The following is a 27,907-nucleotide window of genomic DNA, read 5'->3' on the forward strand; positions in this document are numbered from 1 at the left end:
CTTCTTAATGAAGTCTGTTGCCCTCCAGTGGATATTTTTTCAAGTAGGAAATCCCACAGAATAATTATCAGCAAGCTGTTCCCTCGTGGAGGTGTCACTGCTCAGCTTGACGGTATGCACACCCATGTTGCTTGAAAGCATAAACTGTCAGGTGGGAGTTACTGGATAGCAACAGCAGGAATGACAGCCCAACCACATCAATCTTTCATCCTGTTTGAGATCAGAAATCAAATCTCCTTGCCTGGATGGTTTACTTGCAAGCCTCCTTAACCAATTGAACAGATTGTCAATTTTTAACACAGCATAAAAACATTAACATTTTTGCTATGAATCTCTGAAACTCTTAACAACGACAAGCAAGACACTAGAAGACGTTTTAAATGCACTCTTTATTTTCAGTACAATAAGAAGCCAGTAAATAGAGATTATAATATTCCAAACAAGAACTTTAAATGGGAACACCAAGGCCACTCCATTCATTAGTAAGCCTTTAAGGGAACATTTTGAACACCCTGATGTGAACCAGGTTATTAAACAAGCTTGCTCTGTGGTCTATTAGATTCCTTCCCTTCCAAATGTAACTGCACGTTCAATAGCTTTTCACTTCTGTTAGTATGGATCTGGGGTGGATCAGTGACTGATGATGTATGAGTACCTGAGAGACAGCTATCAGAAATAGCTGACTCCAATTTAATCAGATGAAGTCCTTCACAATTAATCAAGTGAGTGGTGGCTGAGCAAACATTTCCACCTAGCTTCATTGTTATTCACTCTGACTTATGTGCTCATTAACCTGAGTGATGTGAATACTCGTATCCAGCACTCGTGTTTTGTTCAGAATTTGTTAGGTGAAGCATAATTTCAGGCACACTCTTCCCCACTGAACACTCCCAGGGCAGGTTAGATGCCTGTTCGTATCAAAAACTCTCAGGGCATAATGACATGGGGTTAGATACAGAGTAAAGCTTCCCCTACACTGTACCCCCAAGGCAGGTACATCACCGGATTAGGTACATTGCCAGTATTCTAACCTTAAAAGAACATGCTCTGCACTAAATCAATATTTGCACGTTTCCTACCTTGTCTCTTGAACTCCAAGTGCATGGAAAATCACTTCACAGAAAAGCTCCAATTCTTCACCAAAAATGCCAAAGGTGGCTAAACATCAATTAGACTCATGTTGATTTCTTTAGGGTTTGGTAGGGAGGAGTGGTAATCTTTCTGTTAGCATCTGAATGGGTATAACCTGATTAATATTGGAGTAAGGTGAAGCTTTGTTCTAAAGCCACAACTCATCACCACAACCAAAAATGTGGAAGTCAGTTGGCTTCTTAAGGAGAAACAACAGATGAATTCAATCAGACTTTTTGAGTCCATGAGATCTGCTGTGCACCTTCTGTTTTTATTTCAGATCACCAGCAATGCAATTTGTCATCATTTTCCATTTTTATTTAGCTCAATACAACCTTTTCTAACATTATATTGTTCTTGAATCCCCTGCCAGTAAATCAATCAATTTATAAACCATTTCCCCAACCTACATAACTTCTGAATTAAGCATTATAAAACTAGTTTAAAGCACACAACATCCTTATAATTCTGACATACAGTTTGGATATTATAAAAAGGTTCTGGCTGCTAATGGTGATCCATTTATACTTTTTTCCTTGGGTATGGATCTTCTCATTTTGTTCCTCTCTTTAACTCACTCATGTGGAGATGTTGATTCAACTCCCCAGGGAACTCTGCTCTCTAGCACTTTATGTGATTGGCGATTCTATCTAAATTGGAAAACATCTGGCTAGTTAACAGGCTCTGTCAAACACACACACATTGGCCAGCAGGGGTCAGTGAATGGTGAGCCCTGGCTGATTTTCCCATCCCTAATGCTATATGAAACATTTGTAAGACTTGATGAACTCATTTGCACTGGGAGGACCTACTGCTGTAATCTCTGCTTTTGATGTTCATTTGTAAAACCACTTTTGAGATTCAGGTTCTTCACTTGCAAAGGATGGGCTAAATTTTGCTAAGCGATGTTTTGCAAAGTTGCTTCACTGATATGGAGATCTCAGTCTATATGTTACACAAACCCCTAGAAATGCTTTTCCCCAGTTTCTAAGGAAGTACAGTTCCTTTTAAATGCAGTGACAGCCATTAAACCATTTCTCAACTTTAATTTCTAAAGCACAAATGATTTAAAGAAGAGGAAAGAAGAATCCTCTTACAAATGCAGCTTCAAGTGCTCACCACTCAGATAGGCTAGGTAATACAATCTAGATGTGAATCTACACCACTGGCGCAATAGCTGTGCCAAGATGTTGGCAGAGAGGTGTAATCGGATTAGCAGGTTAATTGGTCAAACAGGTTTGGCTAGCCCAATAGAACAATGGCACTAGGTGTACGATGTCTGTGTGCTCTTGGCAGTACCACAATGGCACTAAGTTAACCACGTCTGAGAAGATTCCTTTTGGAAAATGAACGCTTGGGACTCGAATCATTTTCTTACAATGCTGAAACTGATGAGTTCTCCTCTTGCATCTTTCAGGGCTAAGCTGACTACTCATTAATCCCTGCAAAAGATTTCCCCTAGGTTCCACATCAAGCCATCAAGGATCTCAGCAAAGTTGAACATCAAGAGCATTCAAAATGCAGTACCCAACTGGACTGCATAAAGCACTTACCCCTAAAGTTCAAACTTGCATTATGAACCGCTAAGCACTAGGAAGACATACTGGTTAGATTGTCACTAGTGAATGGAAACAATCTGAGGGAGTGAATCATGAATATTGCACATGCAGTATACCATGTGGAAACATATTGGACTCGCTGCAAATTAACAACTGCATTTGCACATAAAAAGGCCAGTTACTGCATGTCGTTAGCCGCTGTTTCTTTCCAAATTAGTATTACACCATAAAGTCAGCTACTGCTGGTGACTCTGTGGCAAAACATCATTCAAAATTGCTATCACATAACAGTGAGAAACACAAGAGAATATCTGCCAGTAGCCCTGTTGCAGTCTCCCCACTCTGACCATGAGGTCTGTTTCTGCCACTTCCTCCTCTGGGTATTTGTGCACTGTAGATATCTTGATACAAAGCTGGACAGTCTCGAATCCACTATCAAACTTCAGCTGTAAAAATATTTCAAATGGAATTTATTGTGTAAAAGAACTCTAGCACTACTGTCATTTGCCTATAATATATTCCAACTCTCAAGCCTGTTGCTATTCCCTCTTTAAAAGATATAACTTGTTGTCACAATTTTTGAATAACATTTTGTGTTAATATTAGGTTGTCACAATTAAGGTCTCCAACTATTAACCGTTCCAGTTAGTCTCCCAGAGGAGCTTTTAGTAACAAACTCAGAATATTCCCCCTTCACTGCTGCAGGCTCTCCCTTTGAGATTCCAGTAAGTTCTCAATTCTTGGAACTTTTTTTTAAAGAAGTTCCCATGCCAACTGATTTTTAACATCAGTTCAACTTTTGCATCCTTCAACGTTATGCCTTTTTTTGGGTTCTTTCTTCATCTGGGTTCCACGTGTCAAATCTGACCATGGGGAAATTTACGAAAATAAAGTCCCAGCACCTACTTAAAAACACTCAGCAAATCAACTCCAAGAAGATCTCTAATTATATGAGCACTATGTTATACCCACTTCCATTGCATTCTATTTGACAATGGCAGTGGCCTACCATTAAGCTATTTTCTTACCTTTGTCCTCCTTCAGAAACCTTCACATCAAGTATCTGTTCAACCAGTCACTTAGCTCTCCTCACGTCCCTCCTACCTGCTGCTGCCTACTCTTCCTCCTGTCAAACTTAATGAGTTGCTTCCTAAATGTGAGAGGTGCTAGCTAATTTACAGCTTTGGTTGGGGCAGCCAGCTGTAGGCTGGTGCAAAGTGGCGGCACTGGAGGCATCACAGCATGAGAAAAAAAAAAGGAGATAGTGGGACCCAAGGTGAACTTCAAACTTTAATGAAAGCTAATGCAGAAGCTGCTGAGACAAGTGAGCATAAGTCCACTGGGGTGGAGAAGTCACTCTGTCTCCTAACAAACAGGATTACAACCATAACCACTGGTCTATATTTCAACACATCCAGCATTCTGTAACATGGTCTACAACAAGCTACAGATTTATCATCCAGTTTCATTTAGGTCTCAGTGGAGGCTGCTTTTGCCAATGGCCCTTTGGCAATAAAGCATAAAGGGAGGTGCTTAACATAGGAATTCAAACTCAAAAAGCTACAAAAGAGGAAAAGTAACCAACAATGAATTAATCTACAATTTTCACTATAATCACTTAGAATAGAATGCTTTGACACTTTCTATTATCTGTGTGTGTGTGTGTGAATGTACGTAAGACAGTGTGCGTGTGTGAGTGCATGCGAGTGTGTGGGCTTCTTCCTTTAAAACAATCATTCATAACAACACCAGTTACAGCACAGGTCTATGAGAGAGAAAGAAAGTTTGGCAAGTTGGAGTCCTATTCACAATAGATTTGTTCTGAAAATAGTTTGAGCATGTTAGCAGGATGACTACGGGGGAGGAGTAGCTGTGATAAATGCCATCTAACCACTTAGGTGGACAAATAAAATCTTCCAAAAATCAGGCCTGATGTTCTATACTGTCCCTCTCCCCACATTTTTGAAGTATCTTTAGTTTTCAATAAATACACAAAATATTTTAATGTTGTAATTAACTACTCCCACATCCTTTAGGCAGTTAATTGACACGCTATGCCCCCACTCCGCACTCCTTACATCCTGGTAAACAGTGTGTATGGGACAGGTGTGTACGAGGGAGACAGAAGATGTGAAAGAAAAGAAAGTTAAGTTGCACAGGCAATGTACAGGTGGTGACTGTTTGGTGGTTGCTTGCAATAGACACATTTCCAACTCTTCTCTCTTTTCAGCAGCTGTTCAGATACACTGCCTCACCAAGCTGGGAGAAGTGACAAGCAAACAATAGGCTTCTTGCTTGAGGGCCCGTTAGTCCTTCAATAGTTAAAACAAGTCCACAGAGCCAACATAACACACTTCAAACCATCAGAAAAGCTAAGCAGGCACCCAATATTCTCAGCTCAGCCAACACAGTTTACACTTCAGTGCTTGTAACAGCTGCAGCATTTTCTCTCTCTCTCTCTCTCTCTCTCGACAACCTAAAAATAATCGAGACCCGATCGCTTGTGATTCTTGTTTCGGTTCTTCATAAATGTCCCACTAACCGTTCCTGAAGTGTTGGCATATTGTTTTCCCCATTGATAAAACTGAGTTTGTTTTTTTTTAAATGTCCCCCTCCCATGCCCCGGGAATGTCAGGCACAGAGTCATTCGGAAAAACAAGCTGGAATCGACTGGAATGATTTGCGAATGTGGAACGTGTGGTGACTTTTTGTTTTGTTTTAAAAAATCTCTGCAGCTTTTGAACCACTTTCTATTTCTTCTTGAAGAAACTGAACCTCTTCTCTCGATCTTTCTCCTTTCCATCCTTGTCCCGCCTCAGAGTGACTGTATCACCACTGTTGGGAGATATAGGAGGCATTGTCATTGCACGAGTGAGACCCTGTGGATTGGCAGGATAGCGGTCATCTTGATTAGTGGAACTGGTGGTGATGGATGTGGTGATTCCATCAATCCAGCTGCTCATTTCAGCCTGAAAAACATGTCCAGATAAATTTGAGCAATACACTTCATGTAATCTGGTGCAATGCTGTACCCACCTCTTGTTCGACTGTAATTACATGGACATTCATACATTATCAGCATTTGCTATCTGTGATGTCAGGGAGTGAATATTGGCAGGTAATTTAACTATGACGCTCAGGTGTAGGAAGGCAATGGGGTAAGGTCACCATAGTTTTACCAGACCATAGGACATAACTCATTAGAGAGAGACAACTAGCGTTGGTTTTAACCTGATGGTGACCACATCACAGGTAAGGGGAAAAGATGAGAAAGAGGGCATGTTATGGTAACCTCAGCCAGTCTGAGAATTATACCCATACTGTTAGCATTACTGTCGATTGCAAACCAGCTGCCCAGCCAACTGAGCTAATTGAAACTACCTTCCTTCAATTTGGGCTGGATTTGAACCCAGGATCCAGAGGTAAGATGTTACTATTTGATTCATTGCATCTACGAGCATCTTCATCCTGCCCAAGTTCCTCAAGGAAAGGACTAACAAAATGTTATCTTTTATATCCTGTAGTGATATAGTGTTCACGTGTATTTAGTGGGATGAGAGTCAAAGATGCCCAGTTCTCTGCTTTATGACCAGGCAGTGCTCCCTGTGTGTTCCCTAACAGTCAGGGTTCAGTCAATGCCTCTGTTTCCATCAAACTGCAAACACTTACCTCGTCCTTGGCCTGGAATAGGAACTCCTTCCCTTCACTGAGTCTACAATCAAAAATAAACTTATTCAGTAATCACTGTAGCATGAACAGCGGCAATATGCTTCATAATCCTACACTATTCAATTGCAGCTTTCACTTCATGAGGTACACTTTGTCACTTGTTACAGCTGATACACTGACACATAATTTCAGCATGTTTGGGGATTAATGTGGAGTTCAGTCCAGAGACAATAGTAGGTTGTTTTAAATTTCCATTTTGGTGATTTTGCTTCTGGTAATGTTTTCCGATTTCAGAACATAATACAAGCATAGAATCCGTGTCGAAGCAGGTCATTCAGCCCATTGAGTCCACATCAGCCCTCCGAACAGCATTCCACCCAGACACCCCCCACAAATCCTGTAACCCTGCATTTCCCATGGCTAACCCACCTAGCCTACACATTCCTGGATACAATGGGCAATTTAGCATGGCCAATCCACCTAACCCAATGTCTGTCGACTGTGGGAGGAAACTGAAGCACCCGAAGCAAACCCAAGCAGACACGGGGAGAATGTGCAAACTCCACACAGACAGTCGTCCGAGGGTGAAATCAAACCCGAGTCCCTGGTACTGTGAGGTAGCAGTGCTAACCACCGAGCCACCATACTGCCCATCTTTATAAGTCATCAGTTTGGCCTCAGCTGAAGTGTTTGTCCGGGCACCATATATTAAATAAGATGTAAAGGTTTTAGATATCAAGGTGTAGGGGAGATTTAACAGGATGCACCAGGCATGTGACTTTTTAGTTTTATGGACAGATGAGAATAGCTATTACTACTCTCCTCAGAGTACAAATTTTATGGAGGTGTTTAATATCTTGAAATTTTAATAAGACAACAAGAAGAAAACAATTCCACTAAAGAAGACAGTAGTGGCTGGTAAAGGAATCAGAGGCACCAGGAGGACAGCTTGGGGAGAAAAAGCATTATGATGATCTGGAGTGCACTGCTTGAAAGAGCAGTGAAAACAAATTAAACAATAATTTTGAGAAAAGGAAACCGGAGAAGGAACAATTTCCTGATCTCTGAGGAAACAATGGGATTCACTGAATTGTTCCTACAAATAGAGCTCAAAGAGATTAACCAAAAGACCTCCTTGAGCTGTATTAATCTATTCTGCAGCTGAGGAAGAGCTCATCTTATATCATACATCACAACTTAAAATGGCACACAGGTGAACACGAGTCCCCTTCTACATTCATAAATATGGTATAAATTTTACCTGAGTTTAAAGACATTTTTTCTCTTCTTATAATCATGTGCCACTTCACACTTGGCGTCTGTCAAGCTAACTGGAACCTCTCCGTGGTAAGGAATGCCAGTGCTAGCATTCTTAGCATCTTTGTAGAAGCCAAGACTCCGGTTCCTCAGTACACAGTACACATTTTGCCAGGATCTACAAGTTGAACAACACCGCAATTAGGACAACTCACTCATGTCAGACACCAGGCTGAAGGAGTACCTTCCCCGCAGCAGCCAACAGCTGAACGCATATCCAGACATTAACTATAAAGTGCAGATGTGCTGTAAATTGTATGCTGAAAAAGTAGAGTCATGCAGATATCCAAGTAACTGTGTGAGAAAGAAGGTTGAAGGTAGACTGGGTTGAAGTGGGGCAGATGTTCAGTACGTGGCAGTACAAATGCATGTTTATTTTGTGAAAATTCAATGAAATAATTACACAATCACATGCCATTGTATATGGATATCTGAGCTACAAAGATTATATATAGTCTCTGTAATGCATTATAGATTGCAATAAGTAGTCAGTTTCTCTTGAGACATTTATTACAGTAAATGTTGTAGTGCACTAATTCATTTGAGAGGCTACAGTACTTCATAATTCCATAGGTGTGAAAAGGTTGTGCTATATTAGAAGGCCCATGAATGAGAAATGTGTTTGTGTGTGCCTGAGAGATATTACAGTGTGATATCGAGTGACAAAAACTATAGTATGTCAGTAGAGTCATAGAAATGTATAGATCGGAAACAGACCTTTCAGTCCAACTCGTCCATGCCAACCAGATATCCTAAATCTAGTTCCATTTGCCATCACTTAGCCCATATCACTCTAAAACCTGCCTATTCATGTATGCATCCAGATGCCTTTTAAATTATAAGTTGTAAACACACAAATAATGACACGAATATTCTCTCAATCCCACTGGAAGGGGAATGGCAGCATAAGTATATAACTGTTAGAAGCCTACCTGCTAGAGGCTTTCTTGTTGTGTGACTCCCATTCATGCTTGCGACATAAAATACCCTCGAGCTGTATGGTAGCTGTATCCTGTGTCTTGCTGAGAAGGGTGCTAACAGACCCTGGGCGTGGAGATGATTGCGGTGTTTTCTTGACAGGACTATAGTCCCCTTTTGCTTCTGAGGCTGCACTCGTCCCATTAACAGGTTCTGATGCTTCACTGACCTGGAGAAAATGGTAAAATCATCAGACCTGGGATCGGGGCAATTCTGCCATCAGAATGCCGATTAAAATTTCCATGCCTAAAGGATATTACAATAGTCATATCTCTTATTGCATGTTTAGAGATAACTTACTTTACATTCATCAGTGATCCACCATTATATATGTCAAAGAGATACCAGGCCATGCAGGCTCAGCCTATTGCTTGTTGATGAAATACCCTATATTGCAAACTTTTTTTGTTTGAATTTTGTGTACATCAGGGAACAAAGCAATAAAATTTTAAAAATCCCAAGGCAGGCACAGCACATTGGCACTTGTCTAATTCTGAAATTATTTGTGGCCTCTACATTATACGACCAATTAGCAGCAAATTAAATACAAAAAAATTGAAGTTCGTTCCACATTGCCTCCAATAAACAGTCCCAGGCAAAATACACCACAGAATTAGATACAGAGTAAAGCTCTCTCTAAATCATCCCCATCAAACACTGTCAGGATAGATACAGCACGGAGTTAGATACAGAGTAAAGCTCTAACTATACTGTCCCCATCAAACAATCCTAGGGGAGGTCTAGCTTTTTTTCCCCTAGTTCTCAGATTATTTGTGGCCTCTGCATGAAATTATGAATTTATATCAATAAAGGCACATGTCCACTGGGAACTGAGCTCAGACTAATTGAGGTCCAATATGATTTCTAACATCAAATATCATTCATTATTTAGGCTCAAAAGGTTAAATGTCAAGGTACTGGAGGTTGTCACTCAACCTAACAATAGTCAAAGGGAGGGCAGTAAATTCATGACTGTAGATTCTGAGGGTATTGTATTGCTGTGTGGAGAAATGTGAGATTTGGAAAGAGAATAAGCCCTCCTTGTGAGTGTTCTTTAGTCTGATTTTTGTCAGAAAGTGAACTTCAACAGTAAGCTGGTCCAAGATGCAGGGCTACGTTACCAGCCCAGACTGCTAGACCGACTAATGTTTAGGATACTAATTGAAATCTTAGTCATGATAACCTGTGTGTTTTCCAGATTGACTGTACTCCCTCAGGATGGATTAGAAAGATCAGACAGCAAGATAGCAACCTAATATACAATCTGCCACACAGAGACACTGCAATGGCTCAATAAAGCAATTCATCAATGCCTTCTCAAGGGCAATTAGGGTGATGGCAATGCAATATAACGTGACTGGACCAGAAATGGGAAGGCCCAAGGGACACAGGCTCAAATCCCACCACAACTGGGGGACTTCAAAATCAGTAAATAAAATCTGGAATATAAAACTAATTGCAGTAATAGTGACAATGAAACTATCAAAGATTGTTATAAAAATCCATCTAGTTCACTAAAGTCCTTTTTGAAAGGAAATCTGTGATCCTTAGTCTGGCCTCCAAATCCAAAAAAAATGTGGTCAACTCTTAATTATCCTCTGAAATGGAGGGCAATTAGCCATGCCAGGGGCTTCCACATAAATAAAGTTTAAAAAGAAAATGAAATAGTTCTGTCAGGATGGTATGGAAAACTTATACCTGCAGCTATATATAAGTCCTATAATGAATGCATTGCTTTTTCTTTATTAACCTATTTTTCTAATTAACTGGTTCAGAGCTGTTATTACACACTGGGTCTCTTCAGTCCAGGAATCAGGAAACTACCACTGCACCACAAGAGGGCCCGAAAGGCATGACATTATTAATGAGTGCATCCAAAGCTATTCAGGTGACCACTTACTGAACTCCTTTTTGGTGCTGACTCTGCCAGAAAGCCCAAAATCGGTCTGTCCACAGCATATTTGCACCGTGTCTTTTAAATAGCAGCAACATGAGAAAATGAAGGAAAATACTGACAAATAGAGAAATACAGAAGTAAAGAAGAAGCAGAAAAAAAACCTATTGCTTGGAGGAACATTTGAGACATGAAAACTTGGCAACAATCTCATTTCTTTCTCAGTGGCCTAGGCCCTTAAATTATCTTCACACTCATTTTGTAAGGAGAAGCTGCAGGTCAGGTCATCATGTTCTGCAAGGTGCCCAAATACACTAAATAATTAATTTTTAAAAAAGGCTTGTGCATGCATGACTTAGGTGCACAACCATACCAGTTCCTCTAAGTAATATGATGCAAAGTGATGAGGGCATGTTCGAGGCCCTGCAGCTCGAGTACTATTTAACTACCCCAAAAACCTGCAACTGGTTTGGACTGCAACCTGAGAGGGTTGTGGATTTCATCAGCTGAGATCACCATCTGGTGGGCAAGAGGAAACTGCACAGGAAAAACAAGCCTGACTAGAACGTGGAAAAAGAAAACTCAAAATCACAACACCTTCATTGGTGTCCAAACCATAATAATTCAACAAAAAAAACGAGGTTGGTAGATTTTACACTGCTGTTTTTCACTTTTAAGTAAGAAAATTAGAACTTGCAGAGAGAAGTGTTTGATTTTTCCACTACAGTGCAGTGACATGCCTTTAAATCACAAGACCTATTTGCTGGAAATAGACACACCTTGAGTTTACTCTGAGAATAGTCTTCTTTTAGGTATATCTTGAATTCAGGTAAAGTGGAACTTTATTTGCTGATCGAATTAGTTCAGATTTGAAAATAAAAACGGACTGTCGTGACCCTAAATTTTGAGATAGGACTTTTAAGAGGCACATCTTGACATGAAAGGTGATAGTAAGCTAGAACTCTTTTCCACAACCCCACTGCACTCACACTGAAATACCTTGACACTGAACGTTGAAGACAATTTTTGATAGAATTTTGTGGCATAAGAGTATTATAGGTTACAAAACCAAGGCATGTAGATAAAAGATACAGATCACCCACAATTTTACTGAATAGCAGGGGTGAGAAGCTGATTCCAAGCACTGAGAATTGGGTGGTTTTAAAAGATTGCTTGACATCATCATTATTGGTTTTCTCAGAAAAGTTACCTGTCTTTGGTTGATTGTTTCTTTGTTTTGAGCCAGTTCACAAACTGAAGCAGTGAGTGTGAAATAGTGACAGGGAGTATGGGTTTTAAGCAAGCAATTCTTTTACAAGACACTGGCACAGTGATAATGTCAAGCACTAATGATTCAGAAGCCCAGGCTAGCATTCTGGGGATATAGGCTCAAATACCAGCTTGGAAGACGGTGAAATTTGAGTTGAAGAGAGTCTGGAATTAAAAACTAGCCCAATTGTGACTGTGTAGCTGCTGTTGATTATCATAAAGACCCACCTGGTTCACTAATATCTTTTAGTGAAGGAAACCAGTTTTCTTTCTCTGGTTTTGCCTACATGTGACTCAAGACCCACAACAATGATGGGATGATTCTTTTCTGCCCTTTGAAATGGCTGAATCAAGGCACTTAATTGAAGGAGTAATTAGGACAGGCTATTACCTTAACCAGCAATTCCCACATCCCATCAGCAAATGGCCTAGTGGTATTATTGCTAGACAATTAATGTTCTGGGGACCTGGGTTCAAATCCTGCCACGGCAGATGGTGGAATTTGAACTCAATAAATATCTGGAAATAAGAGTCTAATGATGACTATGAATCCATTGCAGCTTGTCTGGGGAAAAACCCTGCTGGTTCACTAATGTCTTTCCGGAAAGGAACCTGCTGTCCTTACCAAGTCTAGCCTATATGTGACTCCAGACCCACAGCAGTGTGGCTGACTCTTAATTGCTCTCTTGGCAATTAGGGATGGGCAATAAATGCTGGTCTAGTCCTCAACCCGTGAATAAATAAATAAAAGCAAAATTCAGAGTCAAGTGAGAACATAATGTAGTTTTGCATGAGGAAATGGAGGGTTAGAGGGTATGGCATAAAAAGACCAGGGTATACAGACATTACTCAGCCCTCCTTTTAAAATTATTCAGTCTTAAAATTGATATTTCCAACTGAAAATCCCATGTCCTCATTTATAACAGAAGCAGCCACTGATGTACCCCCCCCTTGCTGGGGAAAATGACCCGGAAATACACCTGCACAGTACCTCCCATCCCATCCTCCTTCATTCATCTCTCCCTGTCCATATTGCCTTCTATTCCCTTCTTTCTCATGTATTTATTTAGCTCACTCTGAAATGCATCTATTTTATTTGGGTCAATTACTTCTCATGCATGGGGGTTCCACATTCTCACCACTAACATTCACTTTTCTGTTTCAAGGACGTGAGTAACTTACTTAAGTGGCTGCGCATATATAGAAACTTCAACTTGTAGGTAGTGTATGTGGGCAAGTAACAGTGGGCGAAGAAGATTCTCCTGCATTCCTTATTGAACACAGGAAATGAGAGCAGAAGTAGGCCATGTGGACCCTCAAGGCTGCTCCGCTACTCAACTAGATCATGGCTGATCTTTTATCTCAATGAGATCTTCCTGCATCATCCCCCTATCTCTTAGCATTTTTAAGATCTAGAAATCCAACGCTGTGTGTACTGAACATACTCAATGACTGAGCCCCCATAGTCCACTGCGATAGAGAGTTCCAAAGATTGTCCTCAGTGAAGGATTTCCTTCTTATGTCAGTCGTGAACTAGGGCTTCAGCTTATTTTCATACTGCATCCTTGGGTTCTAGATCCCACCAGTCAAGGGACACATCCTTCCTGCATCCACCTGTTAAGCAGTGTAATAATTTTGTATGCTTCATTAGTGAATTGATTCACGATCATCTTATAATTGGACCCCTTGGTTTTGAATGCTTCCACGATGGAAATACCAACTCTAAGCTTATCCTAACGAGCTCTAATCTTTGAAGATCTCTACTTGGCACTGCCTCAGTATTCCTAGAGGAAAGAGCTTCAGCCAGTTCAGTCTCTCATTTCAGCAGTATATATAGCAGAGGTAAAATGAAAGAAACCAGGAAGAAAAAGTAGCAAGAAGTAGAAAGCACTTACAGTCACAGTCACAGATGAAGCTACACCATCTCTCAACTGTCTGATATCTTCTAAAGGCTGAAAGAATGGAGTGACACCCATTATAACCAAGGAAAAGTGTGTTATGAAATGAACAAAGGCTAGCCAATTGAAGGTTATGGTTACATGTGCAACAACTATTGAACATTCAACTAAAAAAGGTCAGACAGATTTCGGCTACACAAGTACAACCTCAAGGTTCAACTCTGTACCTTGATGTTTTAATACTGGATTTTCATGTTGCGATTTGGACAATGGTGCCCCACAGGAGCTTTAGGAGATAGAACATGATACAGTGATAAAAAAGGCACATTAGCAGAAGTGATCAAAGGTTTGGTCATGTAGGTATAGTATAAATGAGGAAAGAAAGGAGGAGAAGTTAAGAATGGAACTGCAGAGCTTAGGGTCCAGGCTGTTGAAGGTACAGTGTTCAATGGAAGATGGTTTAAAACTGAGGATGCGCAAGAGGCCAGAACTGGAGGAGTGCAGGGATCTCTGGTTTACAGAGTTGGAATAGACTACAAAAACAAAGAGGGGAGAAGCCACAGAGGGAGTGGCATTCAAAGCCTCCATGTGGTCCCTGTTGCATGTTTCTGAGCACATGGGTCCTAATGACGCAAATTGTACACTCTCAGTGCCCCAGTGCTGCCTTGCATGGATGAGAAGTTCCCAACAAGTGGTTAACAGAGGCAGTTTTATAACTCACCTGTGGTGACTCCATATCTGAGTGCACTCCATTCTGAGCGATGGGTTCCAAGTGATTCACTATTTCACCATCCCTAAAAATAATAAAATCCCCAAATCAATGACAGTAAAAGAGTAAAGACATTTCTGGTGAGAGTGTACCAGTTCCATATCATTTTTAACTGATGCTGTATAAAACATCTTCCACGAGCTGGCTCCTTTACAAATAAATTAGCTGTTGAAACACTTTGCGGGCACACAGCCTGCTTTTATACTTTACGGGTGTTTGTGATCTGTCTGCTAATTTAAAGAATCCATCCTGGTAATTACAAATAGAAACCTCTCAGCTATAAAGACTTAACAAATTTCTTTCCCATTGGTTTGACTCAAGTTCAGTCTCTGGGTTTGAAAGCGCAACAGAAACATCGGAGAGGTTAAGAGGTTATAAAACCTCAAATATTAAGAGGTTATAAAACATGAAGAGGTGGCAGTGCTTCTAAACCTGCTGGGAGCAGCTGAGACACCGAGAATAGCAAAGGCCTGGGATTAAGCTGCCTGCCTGGTCGCTGAGTCATGCTGATGCATTGCATCTGGAGTATGGGACCATATGCAGTGCATAAATCTTATTAAAATCTTCTTTAACTGAGGATGGTAATTACCATATCACACCAAACATTGCATAATACTGACTTTAATTTTTCAGGGTTCCTCCAGGAAAGGTTGAGGAGGGAGACCTGTCTTTGCAAAACACATGAACCTGTCTGTAAGTACCCTTGTCACTTGTAGCAGGAAAACTTAGATCTTCGTTGTAGGTGGCTTAGCTTTCAGTCGACCAGTAGAGGGCATTAATGCTCTTTCACCACTGCTGCCTGCACGTATTCCCTCCTGTTGTCATCAGAAACAGACCATACTTGATTGATAAAATCACAAATGCTTGCTAACTTACTGTACTTATGTGTGATCATTTTCATGCATCCTTTTATTTTGAAGTTGCATTCACAACATCAAAGGAACTGTGCAGGAGTAAGCCTTTAGTGAGTTTGGCTTTGCCCAACAATACATAAAATAATTTGGAAGCCAAGGCATCTAGAAAGGACCACACTTGGTCCATATTTGATGGAACCTATCCAAACTGCTAAAGATCAGGCTGGTGGGTGCTTTTACCGTGCTGACTCTTTCTGCAGAGCCTGACTTGTAGTCTCAGCATTCTCTTCAGTTGTCACAGAGACATGCGGTGTGGGGGGCGAAGGTGGTGGAGGTGGCTTTCGCTTTCTCTCCTCCTCCTCCTGTTTACGCCAGATTTCTTGTTGCTCCAGCTGAAACAAAAGGTAGGATGTTAAGGCACTATTGTCAATGAAACAAAGACACCCTGTAGCAGAGGTGAACATTATTTGTTGTTTGGAATGCACGCACACCTGACAGTTTGGAAAATGTCCCAGCAGTTAAGGATATTTTCCAAAGAAGGAACAACCCAATGATGTTCAGATCTTTCTTTTCTGCTTTGCTGCCAAGCTTCCAAACCCTGCCATGTTCCATCATGTAGTCTTCAACCAAGGTGTATGCAGAGCAGTTTGGAGTTTGCAGTTAAGGTGCACAACTCCATACCCCTGGGAAGAACATGGGGGAAATACTATACCGCATTAAACTGGCCCCATGATTCAATAAAATCATAGCTGATCTTCTACCTCAACTGCACGTTCCTTCCCTCTCCTGAAGCTCCCCTGCTACTGTTGCAGTGAGTATTCTGGACTTGCCAGTATCAATTTTTGCTCACCTATCCAGCTTCAGTAATGCAGAAGAGGGACCTTGGAGCAAATGTCCACAGATCCCTGAATGTACCAGGACAGGTTGATAAAGTTATGAAGTCATATGGAATCTTTGCCTTTATTAGTCAAGGTAAAATGCAAAAGCATGGAGGCTATGCTGGAAGTGAATGAATCATGAGTTAGGTCACAACGTGTGTACTGTGTGCAATTCTCGTTACTCCATGACAGAAAGGATGCAATTGCCCCAGACAGGGCACAAAGGAGATTTTTGATCATGTTGTTAGGATTGGAAAAATGCAGTTATGAAGCAAGATTGGATAGACTGAGGTTGTTTTCCTTGGAACAGAACTGACTGAAGGGGCATTTAATTGAGATGCACAAAATTGTGAGGGGCCTGAATAAAGTGGATGGAAAGGGTCTGTTTATCTTTGCATAGAGGTCATTGACTAGGGGTCACAGATTTAAAATAACTGATAGAAAAGTAAGGAGAGATGAAGAATTTGTTTCTCACCCAGAGCGAGGTGTGAGTTTGGAATTCACTGTTGGGAAGAATAACAAAGGCAGAGGTATGTGACTCATTTAAGTAGTGCCTCGTGACGCACCTTGTGTTGTAATCTGCAAAGGTACGGTCCAAATGGTGCAAAGTGGGATTAGGCTGGGTGGCTTGTTTCTCGGCAAACACAATGGGCCCAAGTGGACTTTGTGTGTGCTGTACACTTTCTATAATTCTATGAAAAGGGCACCACTTCTTCACAAAAATATACTTGTCCAGCTATTTTCCATTGATTAAGAAACATGAAATAAAATAAATCACTACTTCATATAACTATGTGTTATGGTGGCAGAATCAAATATAGGAAAAGCACAGTTTTCTTTACAATTACTGAGGAGCAGAGAGACTGGGTCCTGGAGTTGACCCCTTTAAGACAAGGTAGCTGACCCCTGACAAGGCAAAAAATGTTCTTTTAAAAATTTGTTCACAAGGTGAGGGTGTCACTGGCTAGGCCAGCATTTATTGCCCATCCCTAACTGTCCAGAGGGCAGTTGAGAGTCGACCACATTTCTGTGGATCTGGAGTCACATGTAGGCCAGACCAGGTAAGGATAGCAGTTTCCTTCCCTAAATGACATAGTGGGCCAGATGGGCTTTTCCTGACCATCGGCAATGGTTTTGTGGTCATCATTAGACAATCAGTCCCAGTCTTTTTTTAAAATAAATTCAAATTACACCATCTGCCACGGCAGAATTCGAATCCTGGTCCCGAGAACATGACCGGGTCCCTGGATTAACGTTCCAGCGATAATACTACTTGGCCAAAACTTCTGACAAGGCAAGAACTATCCACAAAAGGCTGAAAATCTATGGTCTTAAAAGGGACTAAATCAACACAGTGTTCCCTATTCTGACTGACATCTCGTAACTATCTGCTTTGACGTGCACACACATGTAGATTTTAAACATGGATAGGATGGTGTACACAGTTAAATAGTCTGCTGTCATTACTGGGCACTTCAGGGTAGATGTAGCAGAAAATATTACTCCTTCTAGGGGAGACCACAACTAGGGACCATAATCCAAGATAGTCACTAATAAATCCAACAAAGGACTTCAGGAGAAATTATTTCCGCATGATATGGAAAGAATATGGTACTTGCTACCACTAGTACAGATATGTTTGAGGGGAAGAATAGAGAGAAAGGAATAGAAGGATGTGCTGGTAGGTTGAGATAAAAGTGAGGTAGACGCTGGGGAGAAAATAAGAAGGAAATAGTGGGACACTCACTGTTGTCAGTTTCTCCAGGGCCAGGAAACGCTCTTCCCACGCAGCAGCTGACTTCTCAAATTCTTCGTGACGCTTGATCAGGTTCTCAGCATCATCTACGTTACTTCCTATGTCGGCTGCTCTGACGTATGGCTCCTGAGTTGCCAGCCAGGCCTCAGCAACTGTTGCATCCCGACCAAACTGGAGAACCTCCATTACTGGGGATTGGGTGTGGATAGGGAAGGAGGAGGCATTAAACATTGAGAGAGAAAAGACAGTTTTACCAGCTCCAACTCATTCAGTACAATCGTCAATAGGCTGAATAAAATATAATAAGATTTGCTTCAATTGGTCAGTGAATATGTGATTTACCCAAATATATGTTTTTTAAAATTCATCTATGGGATGAGGGCAGATCAGCATTTATTACCAATCAATAGTTGCCCAAAGGGCAGTTTTAACAGTCAACCACATTGCTGTGGGTCTGGAGTCACATGTAGACCTGACCAGATAAAGATGGCAGTTTCCTTCTCTAAAGGACATTAGTAAACCAGATGGGTTTTTCCAACAATCAACAATAGTTTTGTCGTCAATGTTAGATTCATTGTTCCAGATTTTATTTCTCTTGAGTTCAAATTCCACCCTCTATCATTCAAATCTGAATAATTATCCAGTGATAATACCACTAGGTAATTGCAGTCCCTGTTTGGAGGTACACTTGGGAAAAGTACTGCATTTACTTAAAGTGCAAAACGAATCACGTCTGAAGATAATTAGCAAATGAACCAGAGGCAACACGAGAAAACGTTAAAAAAAAGACATGGCAATTTGTGATGATTTGGAGTGTGCTGAAAATTGTGATTGTAGTAGATTCATTGGTAGTCTTAAAAAGTAAAGTGGATAAATGCATGAAGGGAATAAACATTTCAAGGCTGTGGCAAAGATAGAACAAACACAACTCATTCCAACGTTCAGCCAGAGTTGGTACAGACATAATGGGCCAAATGACCCTTGTCTTTGTCGTGTCAATTGATTTTAAAACTGAAAACTGTTGCTTCAAAGTCCAAGCAACAGCACAGTGTCCCTGGGTGAAAGGGTTCAATGAAGTCAGTTGGTGAAAGCCAGAGTGATGCACAATCATCAGCACAGTCCAATGGGCTGAACTTTGTGTTTCTTGCCTTATATTCTACGGAAATATATGAAATTGAAAAAAAAACTGGGAACAGTTTTATGTCGTCAACTGGAACTAAGCTGAGGCTATACTAACTTATTTCTCTCAGGGGTCTTATAGCCTGGAAACAGGGAAGACTTTCACATCTCATTCTGGATTAGTGTTGTTGACATCCTGCTCTCTCCCCAAAGGTAACAGGACAGTTTCATGCACAGTTTCTGGGTTTAGTTCAAGATTACAGGCATTTTTGCACTGCAGAATAATCGTTCTTATAAACACAATAGTGTACAGACTATGTGACAAGATATGTGTGTGTCAATCTGTGGCAGATATTTCCTACTGACGACTTCAAGTACATAGTTCAGTATTCTCACCCAACTGCAACCAGTCTTCCTTTTCCTTCCATTTATTATTAATTTCTCTCCTCCTTTCCTGGAGCTGGGCCAACTTCTCTGCAATCTAACAGAACAGGAAAAAGAACCCTGAACAACGTTGTCTTGAACTCACAATGGTCATTTGCATTAAATTAATTTCTTTCTCTATGACCTTTAGTTTTCACACTGCAGTAGAAAAGAAATGGCTTCTTGCTTGAGGGAAGCAAAGATTATTTTAAAGTTTGCGTTCATGATGTGTGCATTAATTCAGGCATGACTAACAGACATGTCTATTATCAGACATATCAGTACAGCCTCCAGGATTTGAGTAATTCTGTCATATGTATAACTGTTATCATTTGTTTCCATTGTTACTACACAAGTGGAATAATGATGACAACAAAAATCAAAGAAATAAACACCCCAACCTCACAACCTTGGAAAACAGTACCTCGTCTGAAGCATAGTGGTTCTTGGCCAGGAGGGCATTGCCCATTTCAATGCTTGCAGTAAAGCTGTCATCCCGGGCATCAATTTCGGACTTGATCCCCTGATGATTCTTGATGGTCAGATCTGCTGAAGAAACGTCCCTGCAACCGAACAGGTTAAAGATTCAGTTAGACAAAATAGGCATTGAGCCATCATTTTAACCACCGAAAGTGTTATCCCTAAAACAGAGGTGGTGATTCCTACTGACCTTGCCAGCAGGAGGGGAGGTACTCCCTGGTTTTGGTCTATCTTCAAACCATGGTAACTTCCATGATGACATTCATCCCATCCCCATTCCTTAACTGTAACTTTCTTGCTGCAACTTATATCTTGCAGACTGTCGATTGCCTTTCCCTTTCAAGGGCTCAACAGACCTTCACCTGCACAAAAAAACTGGCTTTCCCAACAGCGTGGAAGCAGGCGATTCGACCCATCTAATCCACTCCAACTGTCTGAAGACTGTACTACCGAGATTCAACCCCTTACCCTATCCTTGTAATTTTTTACCATGGCCAATCCACCTAAACTGCACAATCCTGAACACTATGGACAATTGAGCATCGCCAATCCACCTAATCTGTACATCTTTGGACTATGGGAGGAAACCGGAGCGCCCAGAAGAAACCCACACAGGCAAGGGGAGAATGCCACAAACTCTAGACAAGACAGTCAAATGAAGGTGGAATAGAACCTGGGTACCTGGCAGTGTGAGGTTGCAATGCTAACCACTGAGTCACCATGATGCCTGGCTTTCTTCTTTTTTAGTGATTCATTTTCTCACAGGATAGCAAATGGAATTATCTCCATAGCTGTTTTAGCCCTATTGTGTCACAACCAACTAATGGCTGACTGCAGCACCTTCCGGGTTAATGTAATGCAAAAAAACAGTCCTTGGTGAGTGAAAAACAGTGTTTTGATATCTCAGCTCATCGTTATTCAAATATTGCCAAGATATCTTTCGCTTCCACCAGCGTAGCTGGGCAGGGCTTTCATTTTAATGATCATTGAAGAAAGGCAGCACTTTCTGAGTATCATATTGAGTGTGTCTGTTGACACCATGAGGTATTTTTCTGGGCTGGGGCTCAAAGCACAACAGTGTAGTCTTAAAATAGACTACACTGCAACCACTTGAGTTAAACCAAGGTGACCAAATTCATGTACAAAATTAAACTTAATGAAGAACTATTACTACATGGAGAGACTGAGGTGAACAGCACAGATGCCTGGAAGGGGAAGCTCGACAAAAATACGAGGAAGACAGGAATAGATGGATATGCTAATCAGATGGGAGAAAGTGAGGACTGCAGATGCTGGAGGTCAGAGCTGAAAAATGTGTTGCTGGAAAAACACAACAGGTCAGGCAGCATTAAAGGAGCAGGAGAATCGACGTTTCAGGCTTATGCCCGAAACGTCAATTCTCCTGCTCCTTTGATGCTGCCTGACCTGCTACATTTTTCCAGCAACGCATTTTTCATGCTGATCAGATGGGTTACTGCGAGGTCATCGCAAAACGTAGGCAACGGCACATGGGCTGAAAAGCCTGATTCTAATCTCACCAAATAAATCCCTTCTCTCACGTTGGGAGCTCACAGCCTGATTTTCCAAAAGAAACTTAAGCTATGCACCCTTCCCTTGAATACAGCTGTTAGTAAGACCACCTTGGTTTCTCCTGGGTATCCATTTGTCTGTTGACGTCATCCATCCACAGCATCAGGGCCCGTACAAGATTAAAGAAGCGGAATTTTTCAACTGTGTCTGATAGAAGTTGTTTGCGTCCTTTGCTGGCATTAAGGAGGGTATTCCATGCCTCCACAACAGTATCCTCATGTCGCTGTATGTCCTCAGCCTTCTCGCCAGCATAGGCCGACCGCAGCCTGGCAGCATCATCTTGGACCTGCTTCACCTGTTTATACAAAGAAACTAGTTACAGAGAAAACTACAGCAACAACTTGGCTATTAGCTTCAATGGGGGCAAAGACAGAAGTGTCATGGTAATGTAAAAACCAAAAGAATGGCAGATACTGTAAATCAGAAACAAAAACAGAAATTGCTGGAAAAACTCAACAGATCTGGTAGCATCTGTGGAGAGAAATCAGAGTTAATATTTCGGGTTGAGTGACACTTCCTCAGAACTATTACTGTTATGTCACTATCTAGTGATCCAGAGTCTCAGACTAAAACCGGGGGCCTTTGGTTGAAATCCCACCACAGCTGCTGGGGAAATACAAACTCAATTAATAATTAATAAAACCTTAAAGCTAATCACCATGACAAGTAGCATCAATTACCACAGACACCCATCTACATGTCCTTTAGGCAATGAAATTTGCAAACCTTACAGAGTATGGCCTATATGTGACTTCAGATCCACAGCAATGTGGCTGACTCTTAAATGTCCTCTGAAGTGGTACAGTAATTTACTTAGTTTAAGGACAATTAGGGATTGGCAACAAATACTATGCTTTCTAGTGATGCCCACATCCCATGAAAGAATATTTTTTTAAAAATCGATGTTTTGAAAACAGATCAGATTACAGAAGAGGAAGTGCTAGAGATCTTAGAAAATATAAAAGGTGGAAAATCTCCTCATCTAGTGTATCCCAGAATGTTGTGGGAAGTTGGGAAGGAAACTGCACGGCCTCTTACAGAAATATTTGTATCATCTATAACCATGGATAAAGTGCCGGGTGACTGAAGAGAGTGGCTAATATTGTGCCTTTGTTTAAAAAGGGATGTAAGAAGCCTGGGAACTATAGACGTGTAAGTCTGACTTTGGTGGTGGGTAAGTTGTTGGAAGCGATTCTGAAAAATAAGGTTTATTTGCATTTGGAGAGACAAGGAATGATTATGGATAGTCAGCATGGTTTTCAGCAAGGGAAATCGTGTCTCACAAACTTGATTGAGTTTTTTGAGTAAGTAACCAAGAATATTGATGAAGGCAGAGCAGTAGACTAATCAGTAAAGTTAGGTCACTAGATCACATGGGATTCAGGGTGAACTTGCCAACTGGATACAGAATTAGCTTAACAGCAGAGGACACAGTGATGACAGAGGGCTGTTTTTCAACTGGAGGCCTGTGACTAGCAGTGTTCCACAGGATTGGTGCTGGGTCCACTTTTATTTATTATTTATATAAGTGATTTAGATGAGAATATGGAGAAGGCATACTTAGCAAGTTTCAGGGTGACACCAAAATTGGAGATATAGTGGATAGTAAAGAAGTTTGTCTAATATTACAAGAAATCTTGATCAATTGGGCTGAAAAGTGGCAGATGGAGTTTAATTTGGATTAATGTGTGGTATTACATTTTGGTAAAACAAACAAGGGCTGAACTTGTACAATTAAAAGTAGGGTCTTGGGTAGTGTTATAGAATAGAGAGACCTAAATTTTCAGGTACATAATTCTTTGAAGATTGCATCTCATTTATAAGTAGGATGGTTAAAGAAGGTGTTTAGTACTCTTGTCTTCATTGCTCAGAGCTTTGAGTATGGGAGTTAGAACATTATGTTGAGATTGTACGAGGTGTTGGTGAGGCCTCTTCTGGAGTACTGTGTCCAGTTTGGTCATCCTGTTAAAGGAAGGATATTATTAAGCTGTACAAGGTTCAGAAAAGATTTACCAGGATGTTGCTACAAATGGAGGGTTTGAGTTATAAGGAGAGGCTGGATAGGCCGGAATATTTTTCAGTGAATGTAGGAGGTTGATGGGTGACCGTACAGAGGTTTATAAAAACATGAATGCTATAGAAAGGTGAAAGGCAGGTGCTTTTACCTGTAGAGTAGGAGATTTCAAGACTATGGCACATACCTTGAAGGTAGAAGGAGAAAGATTTAAGAAGGACAAGGAGTCATAAAGTCACAGAGATGTACAGCACAGAAAGAGATCCTTCGGTCCAACTCGTTCATGCTGAGCAGATACCCTAACCTAATCTAGTTCCACTTACCAGCACTTCGCCCATATCTCTACAAATCCTTCATCTTCATATGCCATCCAGATGCCTTTTAAATGTTGTCATTGTACCAGCCTCCACCACTTCCTCTGGCAGCTCATTCCATACATGTGCCATTCACTGTGTGAAAAAGTTGCCCCTTAGGTCCCTTTTAAAGCTTTCCCCTCTCACCCTAAAACTATGCCCTCTAGTTTTGGACTCCCCCCACCCCAGCGAAAAGACCTTGGCTATTTACCCTATCCATGTCCCTCATGATTTTATAAACCTCTGTAAGGTCCCCTCAGCCTCCGACACTCCAGGAAAAATAGTCCCAGCCTACTTAGCCTCTCCCTGTAGCTCAAATACTCCAACCTTGGCAACATCCTCATAAATCTTTTCTGAACCCTTTCAGGTTTCACAACATCTTTCCAATAGGAAGGAAACCAGAATTGCATACAATATTCCAAAATTGTCCTGCACAGCCGCAACATGACCTTTCAATTTCTATACTCAGTGCTCTGTCCAATAAAGGAAAGCATACCAAATACCTTCTTCACTATCCTATCTGCAACTCCACTTTCAAGGAACTAAGCACCTGCACTCTTTGTTCAGCAACCATCTCTAGGACCTTCCCATTAAGTGAATAAGTCCTGCTTTGATTTGCCTTTCCAAAATACAGCACCTCACATTTATCTAAATTAAGCTCCATCTGCCACTCCTCAGCCCCTTGGCGCAACTGATCAAGGTCTTGTTGTACTCTGAAGTAACCTTCGCTATTGACTACACCTCCAATTTTGGTGTTATCTACAAACTTACTAACTATACTTCCTATTTCATATCCAAAACTTTTTTTTCCCCAGTGTGGTTCATGTGTGCAATGAACTTCCAGAGGAGGTGGTGGCTGCAGGTACAGTTACAACATTTAACAGACATTTAGGTAAGTACACAAATAAGAAATGTTCGAGGGATATGGGCTAAGCACAGGCAGATGGGATTCATTTAATTTGGGATTATCGTTGGCATGGACTGGTTGAACCAAAGTGTCCATGCTGTATGACTCAATGAATAAAAACAGTTTGCAATGAAGGAATAAAGGTCACAAGAGAAGTTGCTTAAGACAGCAACCTCCTTTAAGACATCCTTCAATATGCCATCATAATTACATAATCCTTTTCTTCTTCACCCTTGTAAAATCTGTGAAAGTAGAACTTTTTAAAAGCAGCAAACTGACAGAGAGATAGCTTGTACTTGAAAAGAAAAAAACATTGTTATACTGAAAAAAGGAACGATAAAGAAGAACAAAAGTGAGAATAAAGCAGGCAAGACAGGAAGGAAGGAGAGGCAAAAAACAACAAAGTCATGAAAAGAGCAAGCATTTTCTGCACTTACCTGTGTGCTTAGCGCCTGTATGTCATGTTCATATGTAGTGTGCATCCGATGCATTCTCTCTACTGTCTTTAAGTCACGACCAACTTCCTCAGGCAGCTGTTTTTCTTTCTCTTGAATGCGGTCAAGCGTCTCCCTAGCATCATGGTAGAAGCTATGCAGCTCGTATGAAGCAGCCAACATCTGCGTCCGGGTGTCAATGAGCTCCAGCAGGTCAGCCCAGGCCTCGTTCAATCCATCCTTCCACTCAGCAATGGTGGCATTCTCAGAGTGACCCAAGTCAATCTGCTCATCAGCCATGCGATTCACAGAGTCCACACGCTCTTGTCCAATGTTACTGGTATCCCGAGCAAACTCACGAAATTTATCTCGCAACATCTGTATGAAGAATGGCAGAACATAAGAAATAGGAGCAAGAGGAAGCCAATGAACAGGATCATGACTGTTGCTAGATTTCTTAAAAAACAATCCCAATCTTCTAACCTACCAACAGATTTTCCTATTTTTAATGCCTTAATTTTTGGTTGGATACTTTCCTTGACTGCCTTATCAGTCGAGGTGCCTCATAATTTTCACTAATTCCCTACTGCTCTGACATTTGTCTGAATTTATCTTCCCACCAGTTTTAGGCAACTTTTTTTTGGCCACCTCTACAATTGTCCTGATTCAGCTTGAGGTCACTGGTTTGAGACCAGAGTTAGTCTTCCTCAAACTGAATTTAAAATTTTACCACATTGTGATTGCTAGCCCCTAGAGGATCCTTAATTACAAGATCTCTCATTATTCTATTCCATGGCCTATAACTAGATCTAAAATAGCTTGTTCCCAAATAGGTTCTAAAAGGTACAGCTCTAACAAACTATCCCTCAACTCTATAAATTCGTCTTCCATGCCCATCTGATTGTTCATTCAATAAAAAGATTAAAATTACCCATGTCAATTATAGTGCCCCCCTTCAATAACTCCACTTTTTCTCAGTCCTAAGTGAGGCAACTCTATAGAGGCCCACAGATAAGTCACTTCCCTTGCTATTCCTTATTTCCATCTAAATTGATTTCACATCACAATCTGTTGCACCTTTATCACTTCTCAGCACCAAGCTGATCTTCCTTCATGGGACGTGGGCATTCTGGCTGGCCAGTGTTTATTGTTCGTCCCTAGTTACTTGTGATAAGGTGGCGGTAACTACCTTCTTGAACTGCTGCAGTCCATGTGCTGCAGGTAGACCTACAATGCCATTTGAAGGGAGATCCAGAGTTGTGACCCAGCAACACTGAAGGAATGGTTGATATATTTCCAAGTCAGAATGGTGAATGGCCAGGAGAGGAACTTGCAAGAGGTAGCATTCCCTTGTATTTGCTGTCCTTGTCTTTCTAGATGGAAATGGTTGTGCTGGCTAAGGAGTTTTGATTAATTTCTGCAGTGCATCTTGTCGATAACATACACTGATGCGACTGAGCATCGGTGGTATTGGGAGTTGATGCTTATATGGTGCTAATGAAGTGTGCATCTTTGATCTGGATGGTGTTAAGCTTCTTGAGTACATTCATCCAGGTGAATGGTGAGTATTCCATCACACTCCTGGCGTGGGCTTTGTAGGTGGTGAACAGGCTTTGGGAGGCAGGAGGTGAGTTACTCACCACAGCATTCCTAGGCTCTGACCTGCTCTTACAGCCACTGTATTTACATGGTGAATCAAATTGAGTTTCTACTTAATGGTCACCTGTATGTTCCTTTTTTGCCAACATTACCCAGCATTTTGTTCCGTTTAGCCTATTCTTCTGAAACCTTGAATTCTCTTGAATATTGAGTTCCCAGTCTTGATCACCCTGTAACCAAATCTCTGTAATATCTTCAAAGTGATATGAATTTATTTTTGTTATGTCAATCCATTTATCTTGCTACAAATGTTGTGTGTTTTCAAATTAAGAGTCTTAAGTGTTGACATTTTACCATCATTATTTACTTAGGTTCTAATTTCTGCTGCATATGTGTTCTATCCCTTACTGTCACATGTTCATTATTGCTCACCTCCTCACTACCCTGAAGCTAGTTTCTTTTTGATGTATTAAATTTCCCTTCAACTGAGTTCTCTCCCTAGCAAATTAGTATAAAGCCCAATTATTATTATCTCTCGGTCAACATCCCACATATGGATATACTAGCTGCCGATATCAGTAAATAAATAACTCTACATGTGAACAAGATTTCTCTGCTATGTTAGCTGAGGTTTTTAAGGAATTAAAGGCTACGGGGTGAGTGCGCGTAAATGGAGTTGAAATACCCATCAGCCACGATTGAATGGCGGAGTGGACTCAATAGGTCGAATGGCCTTATTTCCACGCCTATGTCATATGGTCTTGTGATGTTCATCCATTTACGTACTTATGAACGTTGCACAGAAACTCAATGAAAGGATTCCACTTTGTCCACTGAGAATGCACAAGCCAGAAGATTTGAGGTTTTCCTAAGCTAGAAAAGTAGTGAAAGGATCACAAATATCTTACTGCTTCTGACATTTAGAAGAGGAATAAAAATCAGTCAGGTTTCTGACTCTTTCCATAATCCAACAGGCATTTCCAGCACAGTAGATGTGAGATGAGGACAACTGGGCA

General features: G+C 41.0%; 1 protein-coding gene across 10 annotated transcripts in view; it reads right to left on the reverse strand.

Moving 5' to 3' along the window:
* Nucleotides 1–370: 370 nt before the first annotated feature.
* Nucleotides 371–27,907, reverse strand: part of LOC140457050 (spectrin beta chain, non-erythrocytic 1-like) — a 300,358-nt gene continuing 272,821 nt past the window's right edge. For 8 of the 10 annotated variants that reach the window (XM_072550997.1, XM_072550996.1, XM_072550992.1 and 5 more), the window contains 12 exons: nt 25,296–25,670; nt 21,635–21,879; nt 19,939–20,077; nt 19,488–19,572; nt 17,964–18,160; nt 15,579–15,730; nt 14,437–14,509; nt 13,713–13,769; nt 8,609–8,823; nt 7,621–7,794; nt 6,360–6,402; nt 371–5,659 (listed from right to left, as the gene is read on the reverse strand). In XM_072550997.1, the coding sequence (XP_072407098.1) occupies nt 5,441–5,659; nt 6,360–6,402; nt 7,621–7,794; nt 8,609–8,823; nt 13,713–13,769; nt 14,437–14,509; nt 15,579–15,730; nt 17,964–18,160; nt 19,488–19,572; nt 19,939–20,077; nt 21,635–21,879; nt 25,296–25,670 (1,974 nt within the window). In that variant the 3' untranslated portion in view covers nt 371–5,440. The remainder of the gene's footprint in view (nt 5,660–6,359; nt 6,403–7,620; nt 7,795–8,608; nt 8,824–13,712; nt 13,770–14,436; nt 14,510–15,578; nt 15,731–17,963; nt 18,161–19,487; nt 19,573–19,938; nt 20,078–21,634; nt 21,880–25,295; nt 25,671–27,907) is intronic. The other 2 variants (XM_072551001.1, XM_072551002.1) reach the window with 1 other exon arrangement.

The sequence above is a fragment of the Chiloscyllium punctatum genome, chromosome 31, assembly GCF_047496795.1.
Source record: "Chiloscyllium punctatum isolate Juve2018m chromosome 31, sChiPun1.3, whole genome shotgun sequence".
Taxonomy (NCBI): domain Eukaryota; kingdom Metazoa; phylum Chordata; class Chondrichthyes; order Orectolobiformes; family Hemiscylliidae; genus Chiloscyllium; species Chiloscyllium punctatum.